The sequence below is a fragment of the Gadus chalcogrammus genome, chromosome 2 (genome assembly GCF_026213295.1).
Source record: "Gadus chalcogrammus isolate NIFS_2021 chromosome 2, NIFS_Gcha_1.0, whole genome shotgun sequence".
In the NCBI taxonomy this organism is placed as follows: domain Eukaryota; kingdom Metazoa; phylum Chordata; class Actinopteri; order Gadiformes; family Gadidae; genus Gadus; species Gadus chalcogrammus.
Window position 1 is genome coordinate 6978496 of NC_079413.1, and position 25353 is coordinate 7003848.

Here is a 25353-nt window from a genome sequence, read left to right on the forward strand (position 1 = left end):
AATCCAATTGAAGGATCAATTTGCATTAGCCTCCTGGTCCGCGCTGCTGTAAAGTCATTCCGACCCCGTCCAGGACTCTACTTCCCTCCTACCCCACAACAGTGTTTCATAAAAATCCCCCAAATTCCCATTGTGAAGTAGACTACGCCTACTCGAATAGCGGTTTTCTTTATTTTTCTTCAACATTTATTGCAGAATTGTGGTTTTCAATATATAACGTTGCGTTATGTGTCTAGAAAAATAACTAAACTTTCTGGATGATGTCTTACCACCCACACCCACACAGCATGTATGAACTGCTGGCATTAAGCATTACAACCATAAGTAAACTATCATACATTGAATTGGGTATGGCTGTCCCACCATGACGTCATGGTACGACTTCAATTCGGGGACAACGTTTTCTTGGAAATCATAATATTGCAATGTTAGAGAGGCGTTGCTCTTCAAAACATATCCGTGTCGAGTCGTAATTCTACATAGGCCAATATAACTCGTTGTGGGGCTGCTAACCCATACCCACATTCTTCAATCAAGCCCTTTACTCGCCACATATGTATGCAGCTGGCCCTTTAAGACCCGCGGTAGGGGTAGGGTGGGGGGGGGGTGTGTGTGTGTGCGTGTGTCTCTGTCGGTGAGTCTTGGCTGCGGTGTTTTTGTCTCCCTGTCAGTGAGCGGCGATGGGCAGAAGCGACTAAAAGGATACCCAGAGGATAGGTAAGGAAAACAAACACACTAGAATACACGCGGGGTTTGCCTTGGGAATAGTCTTCCAGTTCGCCTTTTGGTTCAGAGGAAAATGTTGTTTGATGGGAGAGTTTCTTTTGTAGACAACGTGGTCATGCCCATGTCTCTTGGTCCGAATTAGCGGATTCTATATTGTCAAGATCATCCAGTCTAAACGTTGCGAGTCATGGTATTGAATTGCAAATGTGTGCGTGTCTGTGCGTGTTTGGATACTCTTTGCTCGCATACTATTATTTCATAAGTGGCTATTTCATTGTTTTATTTTAGTCTGGTGATTCTTCGTCCAGTGCGCGTTTTTTTTTGTCCAGATTTATGATGAGGAACTCATGCGCTCCACAACATCAGAGCGCACACAATGCCTGCTGTGTGCCACCAGTTAATACGCTACGTGCGATATTTTTTACCCCCGTCGAATATGGACTCGATCATGTGTTGGACTGAACCATTCGTTTGTTTTGAATTTATTTATTCAATTGATTTGAGCGTTAGGGTCACTAGGCGACGCGTCGTGCTATATCCTATACGGTCTTATTCAGTGATGGTGAGGCTGCATTTCAACGCGTGTGCGTTTATCATCTAAATAGGCCCATAAAAGTTTTTCGAATGACTACATCTATCCTCGTTGAAGACACATCTTAACGTTTGAAAGCTGTATTATCACAACCCCGGTGATGGCTGCGACTCCAGGGAGAGGGCGCGACCATGCATTCTACAAGCCTCCATTACTTCCAGATGTTCATCACATTTTCGTTGCCGCGTTTCCCCTCAAATTTGTTTACCTAACCACGAGACAACCAGCTAAACTCCAAGAGGGTAGACTGCACCCCGCGGTGAAGCAATGTTGATATCAATACTCATAAATCATATCATCATACAGGGCTGAGGACTGGAGAGACCAATCAACGTCCAAAAAAGTTTCGTAAGGGAAAAAAAAAATCTGATTTATGGCTGCAGGGCAAAGTTAGGTTTAGACTTAGAGTCGTTGTAGCATTAATGACCGGGTGACTGAATTGGCATCTATTGTCATGCATGAATCAATGTGTAGTTTAATTATTTTAAATAGTGGGTTATTACAGTAAGTCTCTTGATCGAAGTCCATATTACAGTAAGTCATAGTTACAGTAAGTCTCTTGATCGAAGTCCATCACTAGGCTACCACCACTACGTGGTGGTAGCCTAGTGATGGACTTCCATCATGTGGGTTCGAGAAGATGGGGTGCACTTCTTCACCAGGTTCCGGCCAGCTGCTAGGAAGCTGGAATGTGATTTGTTTCTTGGGCTGAAACATTGAGACCAAGGGGCGCTGTATTGGAATTCCACTCCCAGGAATGTCAATTTATAAAGCCCTTTAGGACCACACGCCGGGCCCATGGTTACTGGTGGCTAGATATTAATGAGGTTGAGTGTATTGAGTGAGTTGACTTTAATCCAACTGATGAGTGTCCGTTCACTGAGCAGTGTTACTTTGATGCCCTCTGCTCACTTCAAATGAGACATTATTAAAAATTGTGTCTGTCCATTTAATAATGCAATTTAAAGGGTTGACGTTGTTGTGGTAGGACTTTATTGCATTTCATGCACCTTGTGGTACTGTCCTAAAGTTTGTTGTTTACAACTCTCGTATAGATGACATGTTGTTATTCGTTTTCTTTGAAGGCTGCTTATCGTTTGGATTCAAACTCAAAATTCCAGCTAATTGCCCGACCAAAAAGATTAGATAAAGTGTTGGAGCAGAGGGTATTGTAAACAGGGCCACTGAGGAATCTGTACATTACTGTATGGGCTGTGTCAGGGATTAAGGCATCACATAGGCCTAAGCGTTAATCCTTGTGCTCTTCACCTATTGACTGAAGTGTAGGCAACGTTTTAAGCAACAGCTATAGTTGCAGCAGGGGAAACCCCCTTAGCTCGTTAAATAATCTAGTTTAATCTTTTAATCCGATAATCAGCCCCCCCAATCAATCCTAAATAAATAAAAAACAGGACGGTGTTTAGTTATACTTTGTGACTTGTCCGCGCCAGGGATAGTGTTAGGGCTTGCGTCTTGGTCTGTGTGGGGGTCTGCTTTTGTGTGTGTGTTTATAGTCTTGTGGTTCAGCAGAGCTAACTGATTATTGAGTCAGGAAGCCGCCTGATGAGTATCTCCTGAGGAGGAACCACTTTAGCACAACATCAACACGGCCGCTAGATTACTTCCTGTTGCCCCTTCGCCGCGCCGTCCCCGACCGTACCGCCGCACACGCTAACCCCCGGGTTTAACCCCGCCACGGCACCCTCCCTCTGTTCCCCCCGACCCCCACCCCTGACGGTCTGGCCTACGTCTGCCTCCCCCCTGTCCCCCTCCTTCTCCCACACGCTCCTCCCCTCCTCCAACGCCTCCCTGCTGGACGTCCTTCCCACTTCCCCCCCGTCGCCTGGATTCGTACGATTTATTCCATTCCACCAGCCGCTCGTCATTTGACCAGAGGCACACCGCTGTCCCGATCCAGCTGTTTTAGGGGTTCGCCTCAAGGATGGCTACGGGTTTGACCGCCGACACGGGCCGACAGGGTGGCTGTGTCTGGTACCTTTCAGCTGGGGAATCGAACACCATGTAGCCGTTCCACTACCCCACCAAGACAGTACCTTTATTTTGTTCTTGCTTTCTTTCTCTTTCTCTCTCTCTCTTTCTCTCTCTCTCTCTCTCTCTCTCTCTCTCTCTCTTTCTCTGTCTGTCTGTCTGTCTGTCTGTCTGTCTGTCTGTCTGTCTGTCTGTCTGTCTGTCTGTCTGTCTGTCTGTCTGTCTGTCTGTCTGTCTGTCTGTCTGTCTGTCTGTCTGTCTGTCTGTCTTTCTTTCTTTCTTTCTTTCTTTCTTTCTTTCTTTCTTTCTTTCTTTCTTTCTTTCTTTCCTTCCGTCTTTCCTTCCGTCTTTCTTTCTTTCTTTCTGTCTTTCCACACTTCCTCCCCCCAAATCCTCCTGCAGGCCCCTCATGCCCCCCGAACTTCCTGTCGGGAGGTCGCTGCAGTGACCAATGGCAGCAGGGGCGGCTGTTTACCCAGCTCCCAGCTCCCGCCGTAACGTGAGCAGCGCGCCCCTAGGGCCCCCCCCCCCCCCCCCCCCCCCCCGTTACCTCCTTAATGTGACTAACAGGGGGATCCCGTCCTAGAGGGCCACCAGCCCCCCTGGACCATCCATGATGGCTCATTGGTGACTTGGTGAGTCAGAACCAACACACCGGAGAGCCAACGGTGCACACGCACGTGTATTACCATGATGACGCTAGCTCATCTGAGGCAGGCAGTACCTCCTTTCTACACACATGCGCACACACACAGACACACATGCACACACATTGCACAGTTTACAACTTTTAAATTGACCACCTCTGTGAGTCGTAATAGACTGCTATTGTTTAGCAACTCGGGCAAGCCTTGCCCGAGTTGTTAATGGGTCCGTTTGTACTTTATTGATTAATTATTCAGGGCCAGTTGGCTAAGTAAAGCCATCTGTGATACTAGGCCTTCAGGGTGAACCCAGCATGGAGGCAAAAGCACTCCCATCCCCACAAATGTTTCTCTTGGTTAAACATTAATGTGAAAAAAACACATCCGGCCATTAAATATATAAAAAACTGCCGTTAAAAGGACTTAAAACCGTGGGTTTCACCAAAACTCCAACAGTTTGTTTGAATATGAGCTGGGTTTATAAGGTCACATGAAGTTCCGCCTTTCATAGCGTCTCTCCATTGTGTGACTATTTTTAGTTGCGCACAAGCAACGCACAAGCGATGCTAATCTCAGAGGCGGAGCGGTTGCCTTGTTTTGTGGAGAAAGGAGAGGTCTCTCTCCGAGGAACCTCATGTAACTCGTGGTCAGGAGCTCTGCCTCTCCTTATCGTCTGATGTTCCCGCCGCTGCGCCGGCACGGCAGTGGGAGATGGGATTCAGCGCTCCCTACTGTATCATGGGTCGTGGCAGTCGAAAGTGATTCATACCGATCCATGCCAATTCTGAGGAGAAAAGTCACCGTGTTCTCATTGGGGAAAATGTTTTCCATCTAAAAACGTTCAGCTGCCCTTCACCCTTTGCAGTCTCGCCTTTCTTTTCTGGCATTCTCCTTCTTTTTTTTTCTCCCCTCACTCCCTCCCTCACTCCCTCACTCCCTCCCTCACATACAGTAAAGTTATTCTCTGCTGACTCTTTCTCTCTCCCCCTTCTCCCCTCTTCCCTCCTCCTGGCTCGCTTAGCTTGTTTCTCTCTCTCCCAAACTCTCCCCCTTTCCATCCCTCTTCTCCCTCTACTCCCCTCACTCTTTCTCTCAACCCCTCTCACTCTCTGCCCCTCTTTTCTCTCTCTCCCTCTCCCTCTCTCTCTCACTCCCTCTCTCTCTCCCTCTCCCTCTCTCTCTCCCCCCTTTCACCCCTCTCTCTCTCTCTCTTTCTTCCCCCCCTCTTTCTTTCTTTCTTTCTTTCTTTCTTTCTTTCTTTCTTTCTTTCTTTCTTTCTTTCTTTCTTTCTTTCTTTCTTTCTTTCTTTCTTTCTTTCTTTCTTTCTTTCTTTCTTTCTTTCTTCTTTCTTTCTTTCTTTCTTTCTTTCGTTCTGTTCCTTCCTCCCTCTCCCCCTCCCCCCCCCCCTCCCTCCCTCCTCTCTCTTCCTGGGCTGAAGGGAAGTGGCTTGGTTGTTTCAGGGCCCGTGGGGAATACAAAGATGGAGCAGCCTATCCTGTAACCCTTTCTGTCTCCGGCGGACCTCAAGGAGCATACCTCCTCCACTGACTGTCACAACAACCGGCCCCCCCTCGCCCACCCACACACCCACACCCGAACACACCCCCATCGCTTAATCAAGCTCAGTCATCATTTCATGATGGACGTCAGCTGCACCCACTATGCATGGTGTTAGAGGGTGTTAGTGGTGTGTGTGTGTCGACATTCCTTTTGAGACCCTGTCCTAAGTGTGTGTGTGTGAGCCTGACAACAATCCACGCGAAGCTTGGGTACAGGTTGATTAAAGACCACATGCCCTTGGTACATCCCAACACGTGCCTGTCTGCCCATCTGACCACCACACTTCAAACTCTCCCAACATGACCCGACTACACCAAATACAATCTGCAATTGATTGAAATATTTTTTTCTTTGAATTTCCAAGATAGTTGCTGGGGTGTGTGTGTGTGTGTGTGTGTGTGTGTGTGTGTGTGTGTGTGTGTGTGTGTGTGTGTGTGTGTGTGTGTGTGTGTGTGTGTGTGTGTGTGTGTGTGTGTGTGTGTGTGTGTGTGTGTGTATTGTGGGCCAATCTTTAAACACACAGGACTCATCTCGTCCCCCCACTGTTGTTTGAGTGCTAAACCCCTGCATTCGGCAAGGCGGAGGTGTTTGCGGATGATTTGTCAGTGGAGGGTTTAGGCTGGAGGTGATGGAGTGAGAAGGAGCCGGTCCCCCTCCCCCTCTGTGTCTTATCACCACCTCCACCACCACCACCACCACCACCACCCCACAACTGGGTACATCCTACAGCTGTGTTTGCCGACCACTAGCTTGGACGGCCCGAGGCTGTGTGTACTGCTGGGTCGTGTGGGTTTTGGGGTGTGGGGGAGTGTAGTGTAGGGTTTGGGGGAGTGTGTGGGTGAATGTGGGTTTGGTTGTGTGTATATGTGGGTTCAGGGGTATGTGTGTGATCATCAGTGCTGAGGGGGCGGGGTCTACGTGTGAATCAAATCCACAAATGATTGCCCGTCAAAACAACCAACCGCACGCGGGATTAAATCATACCCGGCAGCAAATGATTTGTTTTTGTTTTAAACTTTAAACAAACCCCTGCTTCGCTTATCGGACACGAGGAGATATGGGGAAGTAAATGATCGGCCGTGGCAACTTTTGAACCGTTCCCAGTGACTTATCTGCCTGTTTGAGGTCTGATGCTGTGCAGCCGCATAGCCGACCAGGATTTGTTTTGAGGTATTTTTTTCACACATTCTCACTGTCTCACTCTCCCCTTTTCTCACTCCCCTTCTCCCTCTCTCTCTCTCTCTCTCTCTCCATCTCTGAGAAATGCCCCTCCTACCTTTTATATTAGAACCAGCTGTGGAGCCAGAGGGTGGATGAATGGGTCTTTGTGATTAGTCCTGCGTCCAGTGCAAAGACCCATGTCTCTTTCTCACTCTCTTTCTTTCTCTCCCTTTATCTCTCGCTTTCTCACTCTCTCTGTCTCTCTCTCTCTCCGTCTCTCACCCTCCTTCTCACTCTCTCTGTCTCTTTTCTAACTTAATGTGTGTACTCTTTCTCATTTTCTTTGTCTCTCTCTCTCTCTCTCTCTCTCTCTCTCTCTCTCTCTCTCTCTCTCTCTCTCTCTCTCTCTCTCTCTCTCACTCACCCTCTGTCGCTGTCTGTCTCTCTCATTGTCTCTCTCTCTCTCTCTCTCTCTCTCTCTCTCTCTCTCTCCCCCCCCCCCCCCCCCTTGACTCTCACGCGCTCGCTATCCCACATGATTATAGCATGACAGCACCGTAACTATCGTAACGTCGAGAGGTCGGGAAGGAGAGCGTCGTCTGGCTTCTCCAAACCTAAACCTCTGAACAAAATGTCGGCCACACCACGGTGACCGTACGCTGCGGCCGTGAGCAGCCGCTTGCCATGAGAACAGAGGCCCCCTTTAACACACAGCTTATCAGCTTGACTTGCACTGATTAGTCCGAGCCCCAAAAAAAAATCATATTTTCTATTTTTTTATACGGTGACCCACTCTTTAGGTCACATGGTCCCGTTCTCTGCAGCAGACAGTCTCGCACAACTCCTTCCTAAAAGGTAGTGGTTGTTTTGTTTGCTGGGGAGGACTGGACTCAGGGTTAGAGCCCTGACTGGGGAGTAGTCAGTAGTAGGGTATGACAACAAGGTTTGAGAGAGTGAGTCACATAGACAGGAAAAGTAGAAAACATTTCTGAACGCCACGGCTGGGAGGTTCCTCAAGCTTGGATTCATTAGGATCACTGGGAGGAGATGGGGTGGGGGTAGGGGGGGGGGGTAGTGAGTTTGTGTTGCACAGAAGACAGTCTGATGAGAAGAAGCTCTGCTTGTGTCTCTGAATCAGGATCTCCTCTCTCTCTCTCCCTCGGTGGCACCACTGGCAGACATTGAGTCGTGTGTGTGTGTGTGTGCGTGCGTGCGTGCGTGTGTGTGTGTGTGTGTGTGTGTGTGTGTGTGTGTGTGTGTGTGTGTGTGTGTGTGTGTGTGTGTGTGTGTGTGTGTGTGTGTGTGTGTGTGTGTGTTTATGTGCGTGCGTGTGACATCTTTACTCGGGGGCATGTTGATCACGTCAGGGACGTCTGCGATCGTACACAATGGAATGTCTTGTGCAGCCTGCTGTTCTCCCGGCGGGAGTCACCCTGGTTCACACCCCGCCATTAGCCAGGGGGTCACTTAACATTTCATCGGGATTGATCCACGTCCATAGATGACTCTTATGTGTCTCCGCCCTTTCGTTGGTTTGTTTATGTCTTGTTTATGTGGTTTTGTAGCTCAAGGAGATCTCTATTTTGGCTCTGATGACATTACAGTGCAGTCTCTCACGTCATCATCTCTCCTTCTCCTCAGGCGGGTGCTGTAAGAGAGGAGGAAAGGAGAGAGGGAAGAAGAAGAAGAAGAAGGAGGGGAGAGGAGGAGGAGGAGGAAGAGGGGGTGAGGAGTGCCAGGAGACTGGGGTGGAGAGCCCTGCAGCGGGAGCAGCTGGTACGAAACGGAAAATATAGCCCTCATTTCCTAATTCATAAACCATTCCCAACCCTATAGAGGGGGGGGGGGGAAATAGTGGAGACCTGGGAAATGAAGTGGAAAAATCTATAAAAGAAGAAATTGTTGCACTCTGTAAAGAGCCGGTTGGTCATTAGTCATGTCCAAGTCTGCGTCATGGCAAAACCAATGCCGGACGGCGGCCATGGCTTGACCCCCCTTTAATGAACGCACCCTTGAAAGCGCTTTTTTATTTTGGGGTCTTGGGCCTTTCTGGAGCACACCAAGGTGTTCAGGTTCGGGGCGTAACACATACATACACCGGGCCCTGTCTCCCCCTCCGGGATGTTGGAGGTGTGCTACTACTCAGCGTTACTCACCGTGATGACGGCGGGTGGTGAAGCTCTCTGACGTGTTGCTGTTGTTTGTGGAGAAGGACGGATGGTGTGTTTGAGAGGCCTCGTGCACCGCCCGCACAAGTGGCCCTTGTGATGCCTCTTTGTGGGCATCGCTACACGACGAGTCGGGGAAGAACAGTCATTGGCTGGTCATTGTTATTGTTAGCTACATTAGCCTCTTTAGCAAACGAGCTCGAAGTTAAACAACACAACTTTTGCACGCACAGCAAGACGGATTAAAGCAGCTATGTCATCAAGTGTGTACGGGCATTACAATCGACATTAAGAAGACCAACGTGGCGCAAATACAAAGAAAACACAACTCATTATGGGCGAAGCCATGTGCGTTTGTCTATTCGTACGGTCAACCTCATTGAACTCGGTGGACCCTCAGAATCCCGAGTGGGACCGACCAAAAGGGGGCGTGCCTCGGTGAAATGCTGCAAGAAAGCTGGGAGATTTCCCACTTAACGCGCAACGGTTGGCATCCCCCCCCCCCCCCCCCCCCCCCCCCCGGGAAGAAAGGGGCTGGGGGTGGTTGTTATCTTAATGACGGTGACCACAACAACCGTAGCCCACTAATCCTTCCTGAACCATTATGGAGGGAGTGGTGAGCACGGGCGTTGCGGTGGATATTTTTTCCTAATTAACTTTCAGTCAGTATGGAATGCGGCCGAAGGACAGCCCGGGGGAACGGGGTGGGGGGAGGGGGGGAGTCTAGGACGGGCTGTGAGGCCTTGATGAAGCTGGCTGGGGAGATATTAGGAGGGGGCGGGGGCGTGGGGGGTAGGAGGTCGAGGTACGTTAGTGTGACGGTCCTCTTGACCCCGGAACACTGGTTTTTGTTCGCCGTCATCTGAGAAGAAACACTGTTTGGCGGAGCAGAGATGGAGGGACACACACACACACACCCACACACACACAGTCATGCATGCATATATCTGAAACACAAGAAGCCCACTATGGCCGATGGCAGAGAGGTCTTTATTCTGGTTGGTTGGGAGGTTGGTTTGGGGACCTGGTTCCGGCCAAAAGCAAGTTGGATAGGAGATATCACTTTGAATATGACAATTCAACGGCAAGGCAAGGATAGAGGCGCACCCTAACAGAAGACAACAACATGTAGTAACAACAGTTCTACCGCTGCTCTTAAGTGTGATTAAAAAGTAAATAGTATCTATCCTGGTGTTCACTGTATCCTCTCACTCCCCCTATCTCTCTTTTAATGCGCGCACACACATATATACACACACATTCTCTCTCTCTCTCTCTCTCTCTCTCTCTCTCTCTCTCTCTCTCTCTCTCTCTCTCTCTCTCTCTCTCTCTCTCTCTCTCTCTCTCTCTCTCTCTCTCTCTCTCTCTCTCACACACTCTCTGCTCCCACCCAACTATCTGTCCTTTCTCACTTTCTCATACTTTGAACACCACTCTGTATTCTCACTCTGTAACACATTCCATGCCGTGATAAAGAATCACATACGTGCGTACTTTATTTATAAACCTGCCGCCGCGTTCGCTCACATACAGTCCGCTGAGAAGGTTTGCCTCGCATGCCACTCCTGGTTTATAATGTGTTAGCTGCCTGTCATAGCTAGGACGCGCGCTCCTAATTCAATAGCTGGTGTAAGCGCAACAGTTATAGCTTTGCATTCCGCACAGTAATTTACATCCTTGTGCTTCTCCCGCCTCTGCCTTTCCACAAATCTGTCCTTGGGGTGTGTGTATGTGTATCTGTGTGTGTCTGTACAGGTGCGTGTATTTGTTGGTGTGTTTGTGTGTGCGTATTTTCGGTGTGTGTGTACGTGCGTGTGTCTGTCTCTGCCTGTATATGTCTATGCGTGTGAGTGTGTGTGTGTGTGTGTGTGTGCGTGTGCGTGTGTCACTGTGAGAGAGAGAGTGTTGACTGACCACTGATAGAGAGGCTGGCGCCCGGATATCAAAACCAACTGGAGGGCTTCAGAAATACCAAGTGAACTCAGTCAGTGTTTCCAAGTCCCCTACTTTCCACAAATGAGGAGTGTGCGACCATAGAGTCACAAGATGTCTAGTGACGGTGGAGGGAGCTCAAGGGGGGAGAGAGGGGGAGATATAAAGGGGTGAGATGAATTTAGAGGGATGGAGAAAGTGGGAGAGAGAGGGATATGGAGTGTGAGAATGCGAACGATAGATTAAACAGAGAGCGGGAGAGTTATAAAGGGAGTCGGATAGATGTAGCGATAGAGCGGTTGGGAGAGGGCGAGAGAGAGTTAGCTTGCTCTGATGGAGGCCGAACATCTGCACGAACTGAAGTAAGCCGACCATGGCCTCAAACTCTTCAGGGGAAAAACGTTAAATCAATATCTTAACGTTAAGTCAATATAATCATCGCTATAGTGGCGCTCCAACGGGGTATTGCTGGAGACAGTTCAAACATCGCGTCCTTGGTTCCCACAAACCCCGTGACCTGGGAAGTTAATATTTTGCAGGGGGGAATAGACTCAACAGGCCTCGCATTGTAGGCGGCGCAGCTTCACTGGAAGGACATCTCTCCTGGTGAGAGAAAGAGAAGAAGGAAAATAGTGGCAGGTCACGGTTTATATTTTTTAATGCAAAAAAGTGTGGAGCTGGGACGGAGGGATCTCTTCACGAGGGATGGAGACGGAAGTTTGCAGGATGTGGGACATTCAGAGGACCGACTGTCACCTCCCGATCCTCAGCTGACACCGAGGAAGGGGGGGGGGGGGGGGGGTCGAGAAAAAGCCAACTCTTGCATTAGTTATCCTGTGAAACAGAAGGGTGGCGGGGGGGCTCGAGAGGCAAGACGATGAGCTAGGAGAAGTGTGGGAGAGGAGGGGAAAAGGGGAAAGAGTGTACGCCAGCCCTAAATTGTAGAAGAAAGCCTACGCACAGATGATTCCTAATAAGGTTGGAACTGGCAGGCCGCGGCGGGCCTGCGCTGGAATACGCTGCCAGGAAAACTTTCCCTTGTAACCCTCTCTTGTCTGAATACTTAGAACAGAAACAAACACACGGAAGAGTCCACGTCACTGTGCCGGGGGAAATACAGCTGAGGGGGAGAGGAGAGATAGGGCCCGGGGAGGAGGGAGAGCTGCGCAGCGATACAATAAACCATCGCTGAGAGCACAAAGAGAAGTCCATTCATGGCTGTATCGCCTGTGGCGTGTAAGCTCGGGGATTGTTTCTGTGCGTTTATTGGGACGGGGGGGTTTGTGAGTTAACGGGATGCGCTAATGGTGTTTATTGTTGGTCCAATCCCAGGCGGAAATGTTTTTATTTGAGATCCATAAAGAAAACATGATAATGAAGATCCACTGAAAATGTCATTGTGTGATAACGTTCTCTAATCGAATGTAATCTACCCACATTGGATGTACGGCTGCTGTTTGTTTGTATTGTTAGTACATTCATTGTGCATCTGTGGTCCTCCCCAGGTGAGAGGCGGTGGTTGATTGTGCGACAGGCCACCTCCGGCTCATCATGGCTCAGGTGCTGCATATGGACCCCAGCTTCCCAGGTAACCCCCCCCCCCCCCTTCTATTCAATCTTTGTATCCCTAATCTCCCAACTGGGAAGTACATTTATCAATTCAAACCTCGTGCTCATCGTCAATGTCCTCCCAATTACCACAATCAACCCTCCCACTTCATTCTCACCCTAACCCCTTTATTTATTTTAAAGCTCAGCCTATTCTCATCTTAAATGTCTCTCCTGTTATCATGGACAGACTTAAGTCTTGTGGATTGGACTCCTTGTTATTCTGCTCCTATCCACCTCCTTGTTTTCCTTGTTTTCTTTAGCTTGTCTCCCAGTGTACACAGTGTAAACAACAGGATCCCCAAAACAAATAAAAAGTCTGAGTCCGAGATTAGTCACCGATTTCCTTTGTGGCTAACCTCGATTTCCTCACCCCCCGCCGCCTCCCCTTTTACAGGGAAGCTGAACTCGCCCACTCCCCCCGTCCTGCGCGGGAAGGAACAGGAGGCCCCCTACTCCGTCGAGACCCCCTACGGCTACCGTCTGGACCTGGACTTCCTCAAGTATGTCAACGACATCGAGAAGGGCCACACCCTCAAGAAGGTGCCCAACCAGAGGCGGCCGCGCTACGGCTCCCTGCCGCGCGGCCACGGCTACACGGGCTCCTGGTGGACGTCCACCGAGTCCCTCTGCTCCAACACCAGCGTGGACAGCCGCCACTCCTCCTTCTCCTACTGCGCCCCGGGCTTCCACAGCAACCAGCGGCCCAGCTTCAGCACGGCGCGAGTGGAGAAGACCCTGCTGGATGCCCGGCGGAAGCTGGAGGAGGAGAAGGAGGGCCGGCGCTTCTCCAACCTGGGCAGCATGCACAGCAGCATGGCGGGCTCCAACACCTCCATCAGCAGCGCGCACAGCTTCAACCGCGTCCAGGGCGGCGGCGGCGGCGGCGGCGGCGGCTCCTACACGCCCATGAGCTCGGGCTTGTCCACCCCGGTGTCGCCCACCCCGGCCCACCTGTCGCACGTGCGGGAGCAGATGGCGGTGGCGCTGCGGAAGATCCGGGAGCTGGAGGAGCAGGTGAAGACCATCCCGGTGCTGCAGGTCAAGGTCTCGGTGCTGCAGGAGGAGAAACGGCAGCTGAGCGTGCAGCTGAAGAGCCAGAAGTTCCTGGGCCACAGCTCGGGCTTCAGCAGGGGCCGTCCCAGAGGGGAGCTGTACATCGACATCCCCGAAGAAGAGGCGAACGCGGGGGCCGCCGCCGGCGCCGCGGCGCCGACGAGCCCCAAGCCCGAGGGGGGGCCGGCGTCCCCCACGACGCCCCGCGACGCCTCCAAGCCGGACTCGGGTTGCGAGATCGAAGACACGGTGATCGTGGGCGGGGCGCGGCCCGGGGCCGCCAGGGAGGTGCGTACCGTCGGGGTCGGGCCGGAGCAGGGGCCGCCGGTTCGGCACGCGGGGGTCGGGGTCCGGGAGCAGGACCTGGGGCTGCTCCCGGAGACGGACGCCCTGAGGGGCCAGGTGGGCCGGCTGGAGGAGGCGCTGAGGAAGGCGGCGGCGGACCTCCGCGCCGCGCGGCAGCAGGCAGAGCGGCCCGCCCAGGTCCTGCGCGCCGAGCACCCGGTCAGGACCACCAGTGTCGGCTGGCGGGAGCCCGAGGACCAGAGCCTGCAGACGCTGGTCAGCTTCACCCAGCACCCCGGGCAGAGGCAGCAGAGGACCGTGGGGGTCCAGGTGTACACCCTGGAGCAGCCCACCGTCACCGAGGTGGGGACGCTGATCCGAGCCGAGAGCTGCAGCCCGGCCTCCCTCCCCACACCGCACGTCGCCCACGAGGGTCACCACCGAGGACACGTGGAAGTGATCGCTTCAGAAGGTTGGCCTACTGGCTTTTTTTTCGTGCATATTTTTCATGCATTCGATTGTTTTATGGGTGTACCTTAACTGGCACTTGCCGCCCGATAACAGATCGTTTCTTTGCGTTCTCCAACACCCCAGATGCTCCGGTTGAGCTGCCGATCGCTGTGAGCTCCAAGCAGGTGCGGGATGTCCTGAGAAGCGAGTTGTCCACCTCAGTTCCTGTCGCTAAACCTGCCATCGCCATGGGAACGTCTGGCAATCAGCCGCCATTATTGCATCTGAGAGATGCAGAGAGGACCCAGCCCACAGTCACTGAAGCAGCCCATCCACAGGAGGGTCTTCCTCAGACAGGTAACCGGAGAACCTTCTAGATCACCTGTACTGTATACCATATTGAAGATATGCATGATTTCAGGTGTGGAATTTGACGATGGTCTTGTGTCTCCAGCCTCTCCCCAGTTGTCTCTGAGGTCGATTATGAAGCGGAAAGCAGAGGGGGAACCTGGGTCTCCTTCCTTGAAGAAAAACCTCCAGTTCATTGGAGTCAATGGGGGGTAGGTGACAGACAATGCAGAACGACTGGATCGCCTTACGCCCAATATGCAAAAGATTTATAACAATTCGATTGATACTCAAAAAATATAATTCTGAATAGAATCAACCGATTAGATCTCTGAACACCAATAATATCTCAGAACTTTGATGTTAATATCCTGTATTAACACACAGGAGTAACTTTTAACTTTAGCGCAACTTTTAGCCTTCACAGAATTGTCTTGAATTGAGCTGTGACTGTAACATCTGCTATTGCTGGTTTTCATTGGAGGGGTCAAGGGTCATTCAGTAGGTAGCAGAGCGGGGGACGTAGCATCCTAGTATAACTCTTGATAATGGAGAATGTGCAAGTTCAGTGATGAGGCTTCCAGTCAACAAATTCAAGGGAGTTCCCGTACTAATGTGCAGGGTTGAACTGTGGCGAGTGAATCACAAGAGACCTTCGGTGGATGACTAACCGGTGTCTTATCTCTCGCAGATACGAGTCCACCTCCTCCGAGGACAGCAGCAGCGAGAGCTCGGAGGAGAGCGACTCTAGCGAGTATCACGAAGCCAGAGAGAAACTCCCCGAGTCGGCTGCCAGAAACCAGCTCCAAACTTCGGCCACGACCCCCGTCGCCAATCCCCATGCCCAGGACACCGACCCTCCACCAGGCCACACCGCCGTCAGACCACCAGCTCCAGCTCCAGCTCCAGCTGCTGAAGCTCCGCAGACCACCAGCCCGCCCGCCCCTGCAGACACAGAAGCGCAGCCTGGCCCCCGGCGGTCCCCAGAAGCGCGCCTAGACGTGGTGCAAAAGAGCGACTCGGAACCACAGGTGGCCGAGCTTAATCTAAGCCCCGTCCCGTCCCAGACCGTCGCCCCGGACAACGCGGCCAGTCCCACGGCGGCAGAGGGGGACACCGGAGAGAGAGAGGTTTTGCCGGGGACGCTCGCCCCGGAGTCCGTCGCCGTGGCAACGCTGTGCTCCACGGCGCGGCGTCGCCGGTCAAATCGAGGTCGCAGACGGCGGCGAGCGCGCTCAGTACGTCGTCCAATCGGAAGCTCTCGCTCCGACCCCTCAGCTGGTAGCCGACGAATCAAACTCCACGCAGGCTCCGCCGCAGACCACCGTGCCGCCATCGTCCTCCGCGCAGAGTGAGCCAGCAGTTTTACACCGGCTCCACCGAAGCCCGTTCCTTAGTGGAACCTGAGACCTGTCCCAAAGCCTGTTAACTCAAGATGGAACTAGAGGCGGGATCTTACCCGCCGTGTGTTTGTTTGTTGTATATACTTTCCTTTGGTTCAGGAGTTAATTTGCAGTGCTTTTACCCTGCTTTTTTTTTGTTCGCTCCCCGGCAGGCCCCCCCGGCCCAAATGAGTGACAACCTGATGGCAGCTCTCCACACCCTGCAGAAGTCCCTGGGAGACCCCAATGCCTTCAGTCAGCAGGGCGCGGTAAGCAGTGGGTCCTGTGGGGTCAGTCAGGCTGAATGAATCATGTGCAAAAAACAAGCCAGCATGAACCGAAACAAAAGACAACGCAGCACATAGCCAGCCTCTATGATTGCTACAAAACTTGAATTGTGTTAGTTGAGTTTAACATTTCAGAAGAAGGCATTGGTAGGCCTTCTACTCCTTGTACTCGCCTCCTTGTATATTAGTTATTGTAGCTCCTTCTCACAGCATAGTTCAAAAGAAGGCATTGGTCTGAAGCATTGGTTCTCAAAGTGCGGCCCGTGGGCCAATGGCGGCCCGCGGAATCATTCCTGGCGGCCCGCAATGACATACATAATTATGTAAGTTATATATAAAAAATAATAATATCCCAGCCTAAAGCTTGTGTCCCTTCCTGTGCCCTGTCCAGAGGGCGGCCTACACCAGCGTCCTGCAGGAGTGGCTGCGCGTCTCCTGCAACAAGACGGCAGACCCGGCCCTGGTGCGGCTCTACATGGACGCCTTCGCCTCCTGCTCGCCCCAGCTGCTGGAGTTTGTGATCAACATGGCCGACGGCAACGGGAACACGGCGCTGCACTACACCGTGTCCCACTCCAACTTCCCCGTGGTCAGACTGCTGCTGGACACCGGTGAGACATCTGCACAAGAGAGAGAGAGAGACTATGCAGAGTAGAGAGAGGGGAGAGGGAGGGAGGGAGGGGGGAGGGGGGAGAGGAGGGGGGGAGAGAGAGACGAGAGAGAGAGAGCGTAGAGAGACGAGAGAGAGGAGAGAGGAGAGAGAGATGACCTCGCTGGAGAGACGAGCGGAGAGAGAGAGAGATGAACCCCCCCCCGAGATTGAGAGAGAGAAGAGAGGAGAGAGAGGAGATGAGAGAGAGAGAGAGAGGAGAGATGATGGGATTGATACGAGATCTTGAGAGAGAGAGAGAATTTAAAGTAGGGAAATATAAAGTGTTCAAGGAGAGACAGAGTGCAAAGACAGAGAGAAGAGAGACAAGTTAGAGGGAGAGATCATATATATATAGAGAGAGTAGGAAAGAAAGAAGTTAGAGCATACATGAGGTGAGTAGAAAGAAAGTGAGTAGACAGGGAGAGAAAGTGCAGAGAGAGTACCATATAGAGAGTAGAGGATAGAGAGAGTAAAGGAGAGGTACAGTAGAGAGAGAAAAACTGTAGAGAGAGAGAGAGAGAGAGAGGGTGAGAGAGAGGGCAAAGAAGAGGGAGTAGAGGGAGAGGAAAATAATAAGAGGGAGTATAGAGAGAGTGTGTGGGTAGATGGAGAGAGAGAGAAATATTATGTATATTGCAACAGATAGCTTATGGAAAAGAAAGAAAGAAAGATAATACAATGTATTTCACAACCTATTTTTTATCTACTTGTCCTGTTGATGGTAACACTGTAGGTCGGACAGGTCAGCACAGTGCTGATGTTGTCTTTTCTTGCCAGAAACAATTGCCCTATCTTCCGTTCAGGCATGTGCAACGCTGACAAACAGAACAAGGCCGGTTACACTGCCATCATGCTGACAGCGCTGGCTGCCTTCCACTCTGACAGCGACCTCCACACAGTCCTGCAGCTGCTCAGGACAGGCGATGTTAATGCCAAGGCCAGCCAGGTACGCCCCCTGCTGTTTCAAAACCGTTACTGCACCTTTGAAATGTTGATATGGTCCAAATGAGTGGAGCTTGGCAGAACAAGGGAAACACACAATTGTGTGTTTTATAAATAAAATAAAATGTATTTATATCAGAGGGATTTTTCTACTCGCACTTTTAGTTAAATTTTTTTTTTTTCTCTTTGCATTTCCATCAACAATAAAGACACAGCACACAAACAACTAAAATAGTGACAATAACTACAGAATCTACAACAATAGACAACACAAACAACAACAATGACGACAACAACAAAGGACCTACATTCGGGGGGGGGGGGGGGGTGGTGGGGAAGGGGCACATTCAACTGGGCTGCAGACATGTCACCTTTCAGCTCCCCTGTGGATGATTATAGATGGATAGACGGACACACAGATTGAAAGACAGATGGTTATGTAAACACACGAATGGCCCATCGGAATAGATGCTGTAGTTAGGATGTTGAAACTCGTAGAATAGGCGGGCCCACTGTAAGCCCTGAGCACTGATGATACAGGGAAGAAGTATCTGTGTTCTTCCGTCCCATAACTTACTTGGGTCTGGATCGAGGTCGCTGAGGATGGAGATAAACTTGCCCATGCTTCAGAGATGGAGCCAATCCTCCAGCGACGTTCCTCTGTAGAAGCGGGGGATGTTTCCTCACCTTCTTCAAGAAGAGACGTTTTGCCATGAGGCTGGCAAGGGAAATCCCTCTTTGATGGTTTCCCTCTAAATGTTCTCAATGCGGGTCCCTAGCAAGGACCGAAAATTGACATTTAGGATCCCCGTGAGCATATGTGCCACCTCCCTCCACAGGGAATCAACGGCAGAGCAGTGCCATAACACATGGATGAGAGTTCCCACTTTTACACATCCGTGCCAGCATTGATCTGTTAGGTTGTGGTCCACTCTTAGAGTTTAACAGGGGCGAACTATACCCTGTGCATTATCTTTATCTGTATGCAGAATTTCCATGATTAGTTCCTTCTAGAGCCATTCCCAGGTACCCCTTGTCAATATGTTGCTTTAGCCCCATGACAGCGGGAGTCTCGACAAACAATTTCATGACAGACGGCACTGTACACCCGGGACACCTAGTCCACCTGTTGGAGCTTAGCTTTGAGAGCGTTTATACGATTTATTCTGGGCCCCTTGTCTTCCCACAGGAAGCTAGAAAAAAAAGCATCAATCTCTTGAAACAAGCCTTGCGGAATTTGTAGCGCGAGAACTGATATAATGGAGGTTATCCTAGGCAGTGTGTTTGTAACTCTGCTCCACCCCACAAAGACAGTAGGAGAACTGTTCAAATTTTGATGATCATCTTGGATCGTTCTTAATGGTTGAGGGACATTCATTTCACAAATTCTGGAAGTCTGGGATCTGATGGTTTCCCCTAAATACCTCAAATTCCTCCAGGCTTCCAGGCAAAGGGAGCAGTACTCAGGTGTGCTGGCAATGTTCCAGAGTTGCTTCACTCTTTCTCCGGTTGTTGATTTTGTAGCCTGAGAATGAGCTGCATGATTTAATTTATTCCAGAAACTTTTGGCACTGAACGGACTGGGTTCGATAAAGTCAGCAGAATATCATCTGCGTGCGTCTTTCATTTAAAATCATAGTCGCCTACCGTTAGGCCGGTTATTGTTTATGTTCTTGAAAAATTGTGTGTGGCTGATTGAAAAGCGCATTAACTCTTACCAGCAGCTTATCTTCCCTGAAGGAGTTAGATCATAAGATAAAGAATAAATATAACATTAATTGAATTGTGTTATCCCTGGAGAGGAATCTTGAGATACTAAATACTAAATACTATTTGTCACATTCTCATTCAGCATGTGCAGTGAAATGTTTCTGTGACATTAGCATGCACTCATTCCGGTTTGTGTGTGTGTGTGTGTGTGTGTGTGCGTGTGTATGTATGTGCGTGTGTTGTTGTTTTGTGTTGTTGTTTGTCCAGGCCGGCCAGACGGCACTGATGCTAGCGGTTAGCCACGGCCGCGGGGACATGGTGCGTGCGCTGCTGTCCTGCGGCGCGCAGGTCAACGTGCGCGACGACGACGGCTCCACGGCGCTCATGTGCGCCTGCGAGCACGGCCACGTCGACATCGTGCGGCAGCTGCTGTCCGCGCCGGGCTGCGACGCCACGCTCACGGACAACGTAAGCCAGATAACCCCCCCCCCCCCCCCCCTATAATCATACAGGGTTTCTATAATGTCTCCATCTCCAGCCGGGGAAACGCCCCTATAGTTAGAGTAGCTCAAAAACGTCCTAAAGGTAAGCCAATGTTGCAACGGGGTGTTTTGATACGCGTATGGGTTTGTGTGAAATGGCTGCCTACTGCCTCCGACAATGCATTATTTCATGGTTCAAAAGGTGTCAAAAGGTCCTGAATGTAAAAACAAACAGTCACTAGGAAGCGTCTGCTTACCGCTGGGACGTGGATATTGCAGGCAGAGGTTGATCAGGTTGAATCAACGTGTTTGGTAGCAGGTGCGCAGAAATGCGCCAAATTGTGACCAGAAACCAAATGTCTGAAGCTGTTAGTGTGCCCTTAAACCCTCTTTAAGTATCTTCAACCCCCTTTAAGGTGCTTGACCCCTCTTCAAGGTTTCAACATCTTTCTGTTGGGTGCTTCTCCTGTAGGATGGCAGCACAGCGCTGTCCATTTCCCTGGAGGCCAGCCAGAACGACATCGCCGTCCTGCTCTATGCACACCTGAACTTTGCAAAACCCCCTTCTCCTGTGTGTACTGGTAGACTCCAGAAGCATGCTTGTGTCCGAAAACACACACACACACTCACTCACTCACTCACTCACTCACTCACTCACTCACTCACTCACTCACTCACTCACTCACTCACTCACTCACTCACTCACTCATACATATACACATCGAAACAAAAATAATAAAGTGTTATCCTACTTCCAAAAATGTAGTCTAAATTTAAAAGGTTCACATTTATACGCTGTTTGTAGTGATTCTAAATAACACTTCACTTCTCAACTCTTTCCAGGTGTCCCCCAGGTCCTCACTTCTGGGCCCTTCCTCTCCGCCTGGGGAAACAAAGTGATGGACGTGTCCCCCGTTGGTGACACCCACTCTTCAGTCTACTTCTATTTCTGTCTGCCTTTTCATGTGTGCAACGGACCGATACTGTTCGTGTGTGTGTGTGTGTGTGTGTGTGTGTGTGTGTGTGTGTGTGTGTGTGTGTGTGTGTGTGTGTGTGTGTGTGTGTGTGTGTGTGTGTGTGTGTGTGTGTGTGTGTGTGTGTGTTTTCTCTTTGTATTTCCACTATCTAACTAACATTCTGGAGATGTAAAGATAATGGCATGACTCAACCACTCAACTTTACATTGATGTATGGAACATACGTACGTACGTACGTACGTACGTACTTACTTACATACATGCACTCCACCCCCAGCCATACCATTACAGCGACAAAAGTGACCATTTGGTAATGCTTGAAAAGTAGCGTTGACTCTGTCCGAATTTCAACTATTTTTTTTACTATACAGAACTGTTTCTTCTTAAAGCAATATATATTTTTTGTAGCCTAATGAACTGTTATACATCCATACGTCAACAAACATATTCCTTTGTGTATCACCAGCACGGCCGTTTAAGGAATAGCACAAGCCACCTCTCTCGTAGCAAAGTGTCCTTGATATATCGCCTCAGTTACCATTTTTGGCGCTACAAAGTCCAACACCTATTCACCTCTTAGATAATAATAATAATTATACTACAATTTATACACAAAACCTCTTTACTGAACAATATTTTGTTATAGTCCCTATTACTTATTCTGATTCAAATGTATGACTACCAGTGCTAGTGACATATCATATTGGAGCACCGGTTTACCTATATAAACACTGATCTCTTTTTAATGTACTCCCAGCTCTTTTTTCTTTCCTAAAACGGATCCAAAGATGTATCCCACAATTCAACTCTTCCACACTGTTGAGTTGTGTGCAGGTGTGTGAACCGGTGCAGTTGCAGAGGGTCAATAATTGACAAGGTTTCTTTCAAAATGTATAGTACTGTAGTCTATGGTTTGGTTTGGTTTGTTTTCTCAGTGAAGGTATTTTGGAATGATCCTAGAAAGGTTCGGCATTGGACGTGGATGTCAAAGACAATGTTTGAGTGATCCAATGGAAGTTAGAACTTTTATGGCATCTAGAAAGTGACTTGAGTCCTTGTAAAGGATGTGATGTGTAAGATAGGAGTATCAAAATAATATATGTCCTTCGAAAAATTGTGGTGATGCATTAAGTCAAATTCTTTTTAAATGTGTATCAATGACAGAATTTATATTACTTTTGAATATTTTTCCCACTCTTTTAATATACACTTTTGAGTAATAGAATTTTTATAGACTTTTTTTAATTTAACTGTCCGTCTTTTTATACATTTGGTTTTATATTGTCACATATTCACAGTTCTTTGGTTTAAGTTTTAACTACTTGTGCAAGTTTGTGTGTTGCCAAAGTATTTGTTCATTTGGAAGAAATATAATAAATGTGGATTCCAAAATGGACTATATGGTCTATTCATTGCAACTATAAAGACATCAAGGTGTAAAGAAATTGCAACAACTGGCATTCCAGTTGTTCTAATTAATTGATCCTAGTAATAAACAATTATAATGCAATAAAATAAAACTACAATTGAGTTTACAGCTAATTACTATCTTGATATGAAAACAAGGGCAATCATTTTTTTTTTTTGCTTTATTTCATATAACATGCGTCAATGATTTACATTGCAGATATTTCGTTGCAGACATGTGTCGATGAACATTGCAAATATTTCGATGCAGACACGTGCCGATGATGACCATTTCGCATTTTTCGTATTGGGTTTTTACCTATACTTTTCGCACAATGCCAGACAAATTAGAGCTAAATATTTGTCGACAGAAACATGCACCTGAGGAGTGAAATCATCTGGGAACATCAATCCCAGCACGACCACCAGGTTGAGGTTCAAGATCTAGAAATAATAATACAAATGGTTAGATTTAAAATGTTCTGTTATTACAATGATAGGATGGTGAATGGTGAGAGCCTTTTATTGATCGTTATTTTACACCTGAACAAGTTTACCTTGAAGTTTGCGGGGTCAATGCGCAGACGGAAAGCATGGAGCTCACTGAGCTCGAGAAGACCACCGACAAGGTCGTCAATCAGGTCGACGGAATCCAGGACCCCTTTCACCACGGTGTAGCCATGCTTCCTAATGTTGGGGGAGTCGGGCCCGAGGTCTTTCCAGTGGGAGAAGTAGACTTTGGTTTGGGGGTAGACGACGATTGTGCTGAAGATGGAGAGATGGAGGGGGGAGAAACAAATGTCAAATAAGTCAGCCATTAAGTGGATACTTTCTGAGCGTAACAATATGCGTTATGGCCTATGTGGTCTCTAAAAAGAGCAGTTTGTTTACCGTGCCAGCGTCTGGTGTCCGATCTCCACCGCTTTGCTGGAGATCTTGGCAAAGAATCCCTTGATGAGGGCCTTGTCTTTGTCTGTGAGACTCATGTTGTAGGCTTTTGTCTTCTGTACTGTACTCCAACGATGGATGTTCTATTTATAGGGCTATATGCTGGACTCCACCTACCAGTTTGAGGAGTTGCCAAGATTGTATTTCATATCAAGATCTGACCTCTCCCATGAGATTGACTTTCGTGACTTGAAAATGCATGACAAATAATGTGCATTCCGATTCACGGTCATGCCATTGATTGATTCCCGGTAAAGCATTTTCGAGGGGAGAATAATGCAATTTTGCAACCAAAGTTCATTTTTGAGTTTATTTTAAGAATGGGCGTTACCAAACAACATTGGATATATTCCAAGATTGCTTTCTTATCTCTGACATGAGAAGCAGTGTTTCCTCGAGAGGTTTCTAGCGCCTCCACTCCTGACTCCAATGCTGACGCTGCAGCACGGGTATGCATATGGCCACAAAAAGAAGGTGACTTTTTTCATTATTTGTGTCTATTTCAACTGTTGATAGATGATAGGAGGATATATTCTCTATGTGTGGTAGTCTGACGTTTGTTTGTTGTAGGCCTATATTAGTAATCTATTGCTGACCATTATTTCATGGGCGCGCTCTCAGCGCTGCAAAAGATGTGTGCGTTACTGTGAGATGTATGGAGTCAGTTTCCTGCCATAATTCAAACCTGAAAAAAAAAGTTTCAAAGGCTTGTAAGTCTGGGTTTGAAAACTCAACACCTTGTAAAATAGGTTTTGCAACACTGAAAAAAGAGATTATAACCTGAAAAAAAATAAAACTAAAATTCAAACATCTGTAAACATGATCTTGTGTTCTATTTTATCTTCTTCATCATTTTCACCAACACATTTTCAAAGTTCAAACAATTTCACCAGCGCATTTGCAGAGTTTCAAATCTGGCACTGTTCTAACAGTGTATTTCATTGTTGCCCGGTTTTGAAACCTTGTAAATGGGATTCTGCAAACAGGTGTTCATACATTGAGAAATACGTTTTGAAAGGTTGAATATTTAGTTTTAAAAACTTGTAAAGGTGTACGTTTACGACATTGCAACGTATTTTTTCAAAACTGGCTTTTCAGCACTGACTTTTCAGAGATTTGACCACACAGGCGCAAGCTTTGAGTCACGTGAATATTGGCAGTGTTCTGACGCCACTCGTTTTGAAACTCCTGACAGTCGAATCTGAAAAAGAAAAAAACGTTCCTGGGGGCGGGACCATTTAGCTCTAAACCTATTGGTTGCTCTCGGCTGACGTACATTCCAATCACATGTGCCGTTCAACGGGCTGTGCGTGATTGACAGTGCTCTGCCGATGACACGAATAACAAGCGACTTTCGAGGTTGATTTTGATTTCCATTTTCTGGAACCAGAAGCTGTGTTCGAAATCGTTCCCTATTCCCTATATAGTGTACATGATATAGTGCACTATATAGGGAATAGGGAACGAGAATTCGGACACTACGCCTAACATTTCTAAACGTCATTTGCGTCAGTAAATGCGCCTGGTATTTGTGTGACGTGATGCGCCGACATCATCTAAACAAACCGGGCTGGAGGTTGTATTGATGTTGAATGTTACATTTCCTTGTTCAAGTTTTTTTTAATTAATTTTGAATGTTAAATCCCAAATAAATTGTTGACATTTCTAAACACAAGCCGGAGACGCTTCTTCTTCTCCCCTGGAAAAATACAACCGCATTGCATTGTGGTATACGGGAGTAACATGTAGGGAACATCGTATGTACCCTATTTTAAGTCCACTATATAGTGGACCACTGAGAATTCGAACACCCTACAAAGAGTCTCATCTCCATAGGACGCGACTAGCAAGGACGCGTCCTAGCAAGGCTGCAGCCTTCACTTGGAAACAGCCATGGTTACAGAAAATGGAAATCAAAATCAAACCGCGAAAAGTGGCTTTATTTCGTGTCTCGGCCAGAAGCCACTGTCAATAAGCCACAGCCCGTTGAACGGCACATGGTGTGATTGGAATGTACGCAGCGAGAGAACAATAGGTTAGCGTAAAA

General features: G+C 48.7%; 2 protein-coding genes across 2 annotated transcripts; one reads left to right on the plus strand and one right to left on the minus strand.

The window, feature by feature from the left end:
- The first annotated feature begins 620 nt into the window (after positions 1-620).
- Positions 621-25162, plus strand: kank2 (KN motif and ankyrin repeat domains 2). Its single transcript, XM_056608891.1, has 13 exons — positions 621-717; positions 8314-8448; positions 12278-12360; positions 12778-14193; positions 14316-14528; positions 14626-14731; positions 15211-15865; positions 16075-16170; positions 16580-16799; positions 17644-17786; positions 19760-19960; positions 20447-20545; positions 20818-25162. The coding sequence occupies exons 3-13, from the start codon at positions 12324-12326 to the stop codon at positions 20872-20874; spliced, it is 3243 nt and encodes a 1080-aa protein (XP_056464866.1). The 5' UTR covers positions 621-717; positions 8314-8448; positions 12278-12323; the 3' UTR covers positions 20875-25162.
- LOC130372226 (hemoglobin embryonic subunit alpha-like) lies at positions 22543-24042 on the minus strand. Its single transcript, XM_056578091.1, has 3 exons — positions 23250-24042; positions 22916-23123; positions 22543-22802 (listed from the first exon to the last, which is right to left on the minus strand). The coding sequence occupies exons 1-3, from the start codon at positions 23342-23344 to the stop codon at positions 22674-22676; spliced, it is 432 nt and encodes a 143-aa protein (XP_056434066.1). The 5' UTR covers positions 23345-24042; the 3' UTR covers positions 22543-22673.
- Positions 25163-25353: the final 191 nt, after the last annotated feature.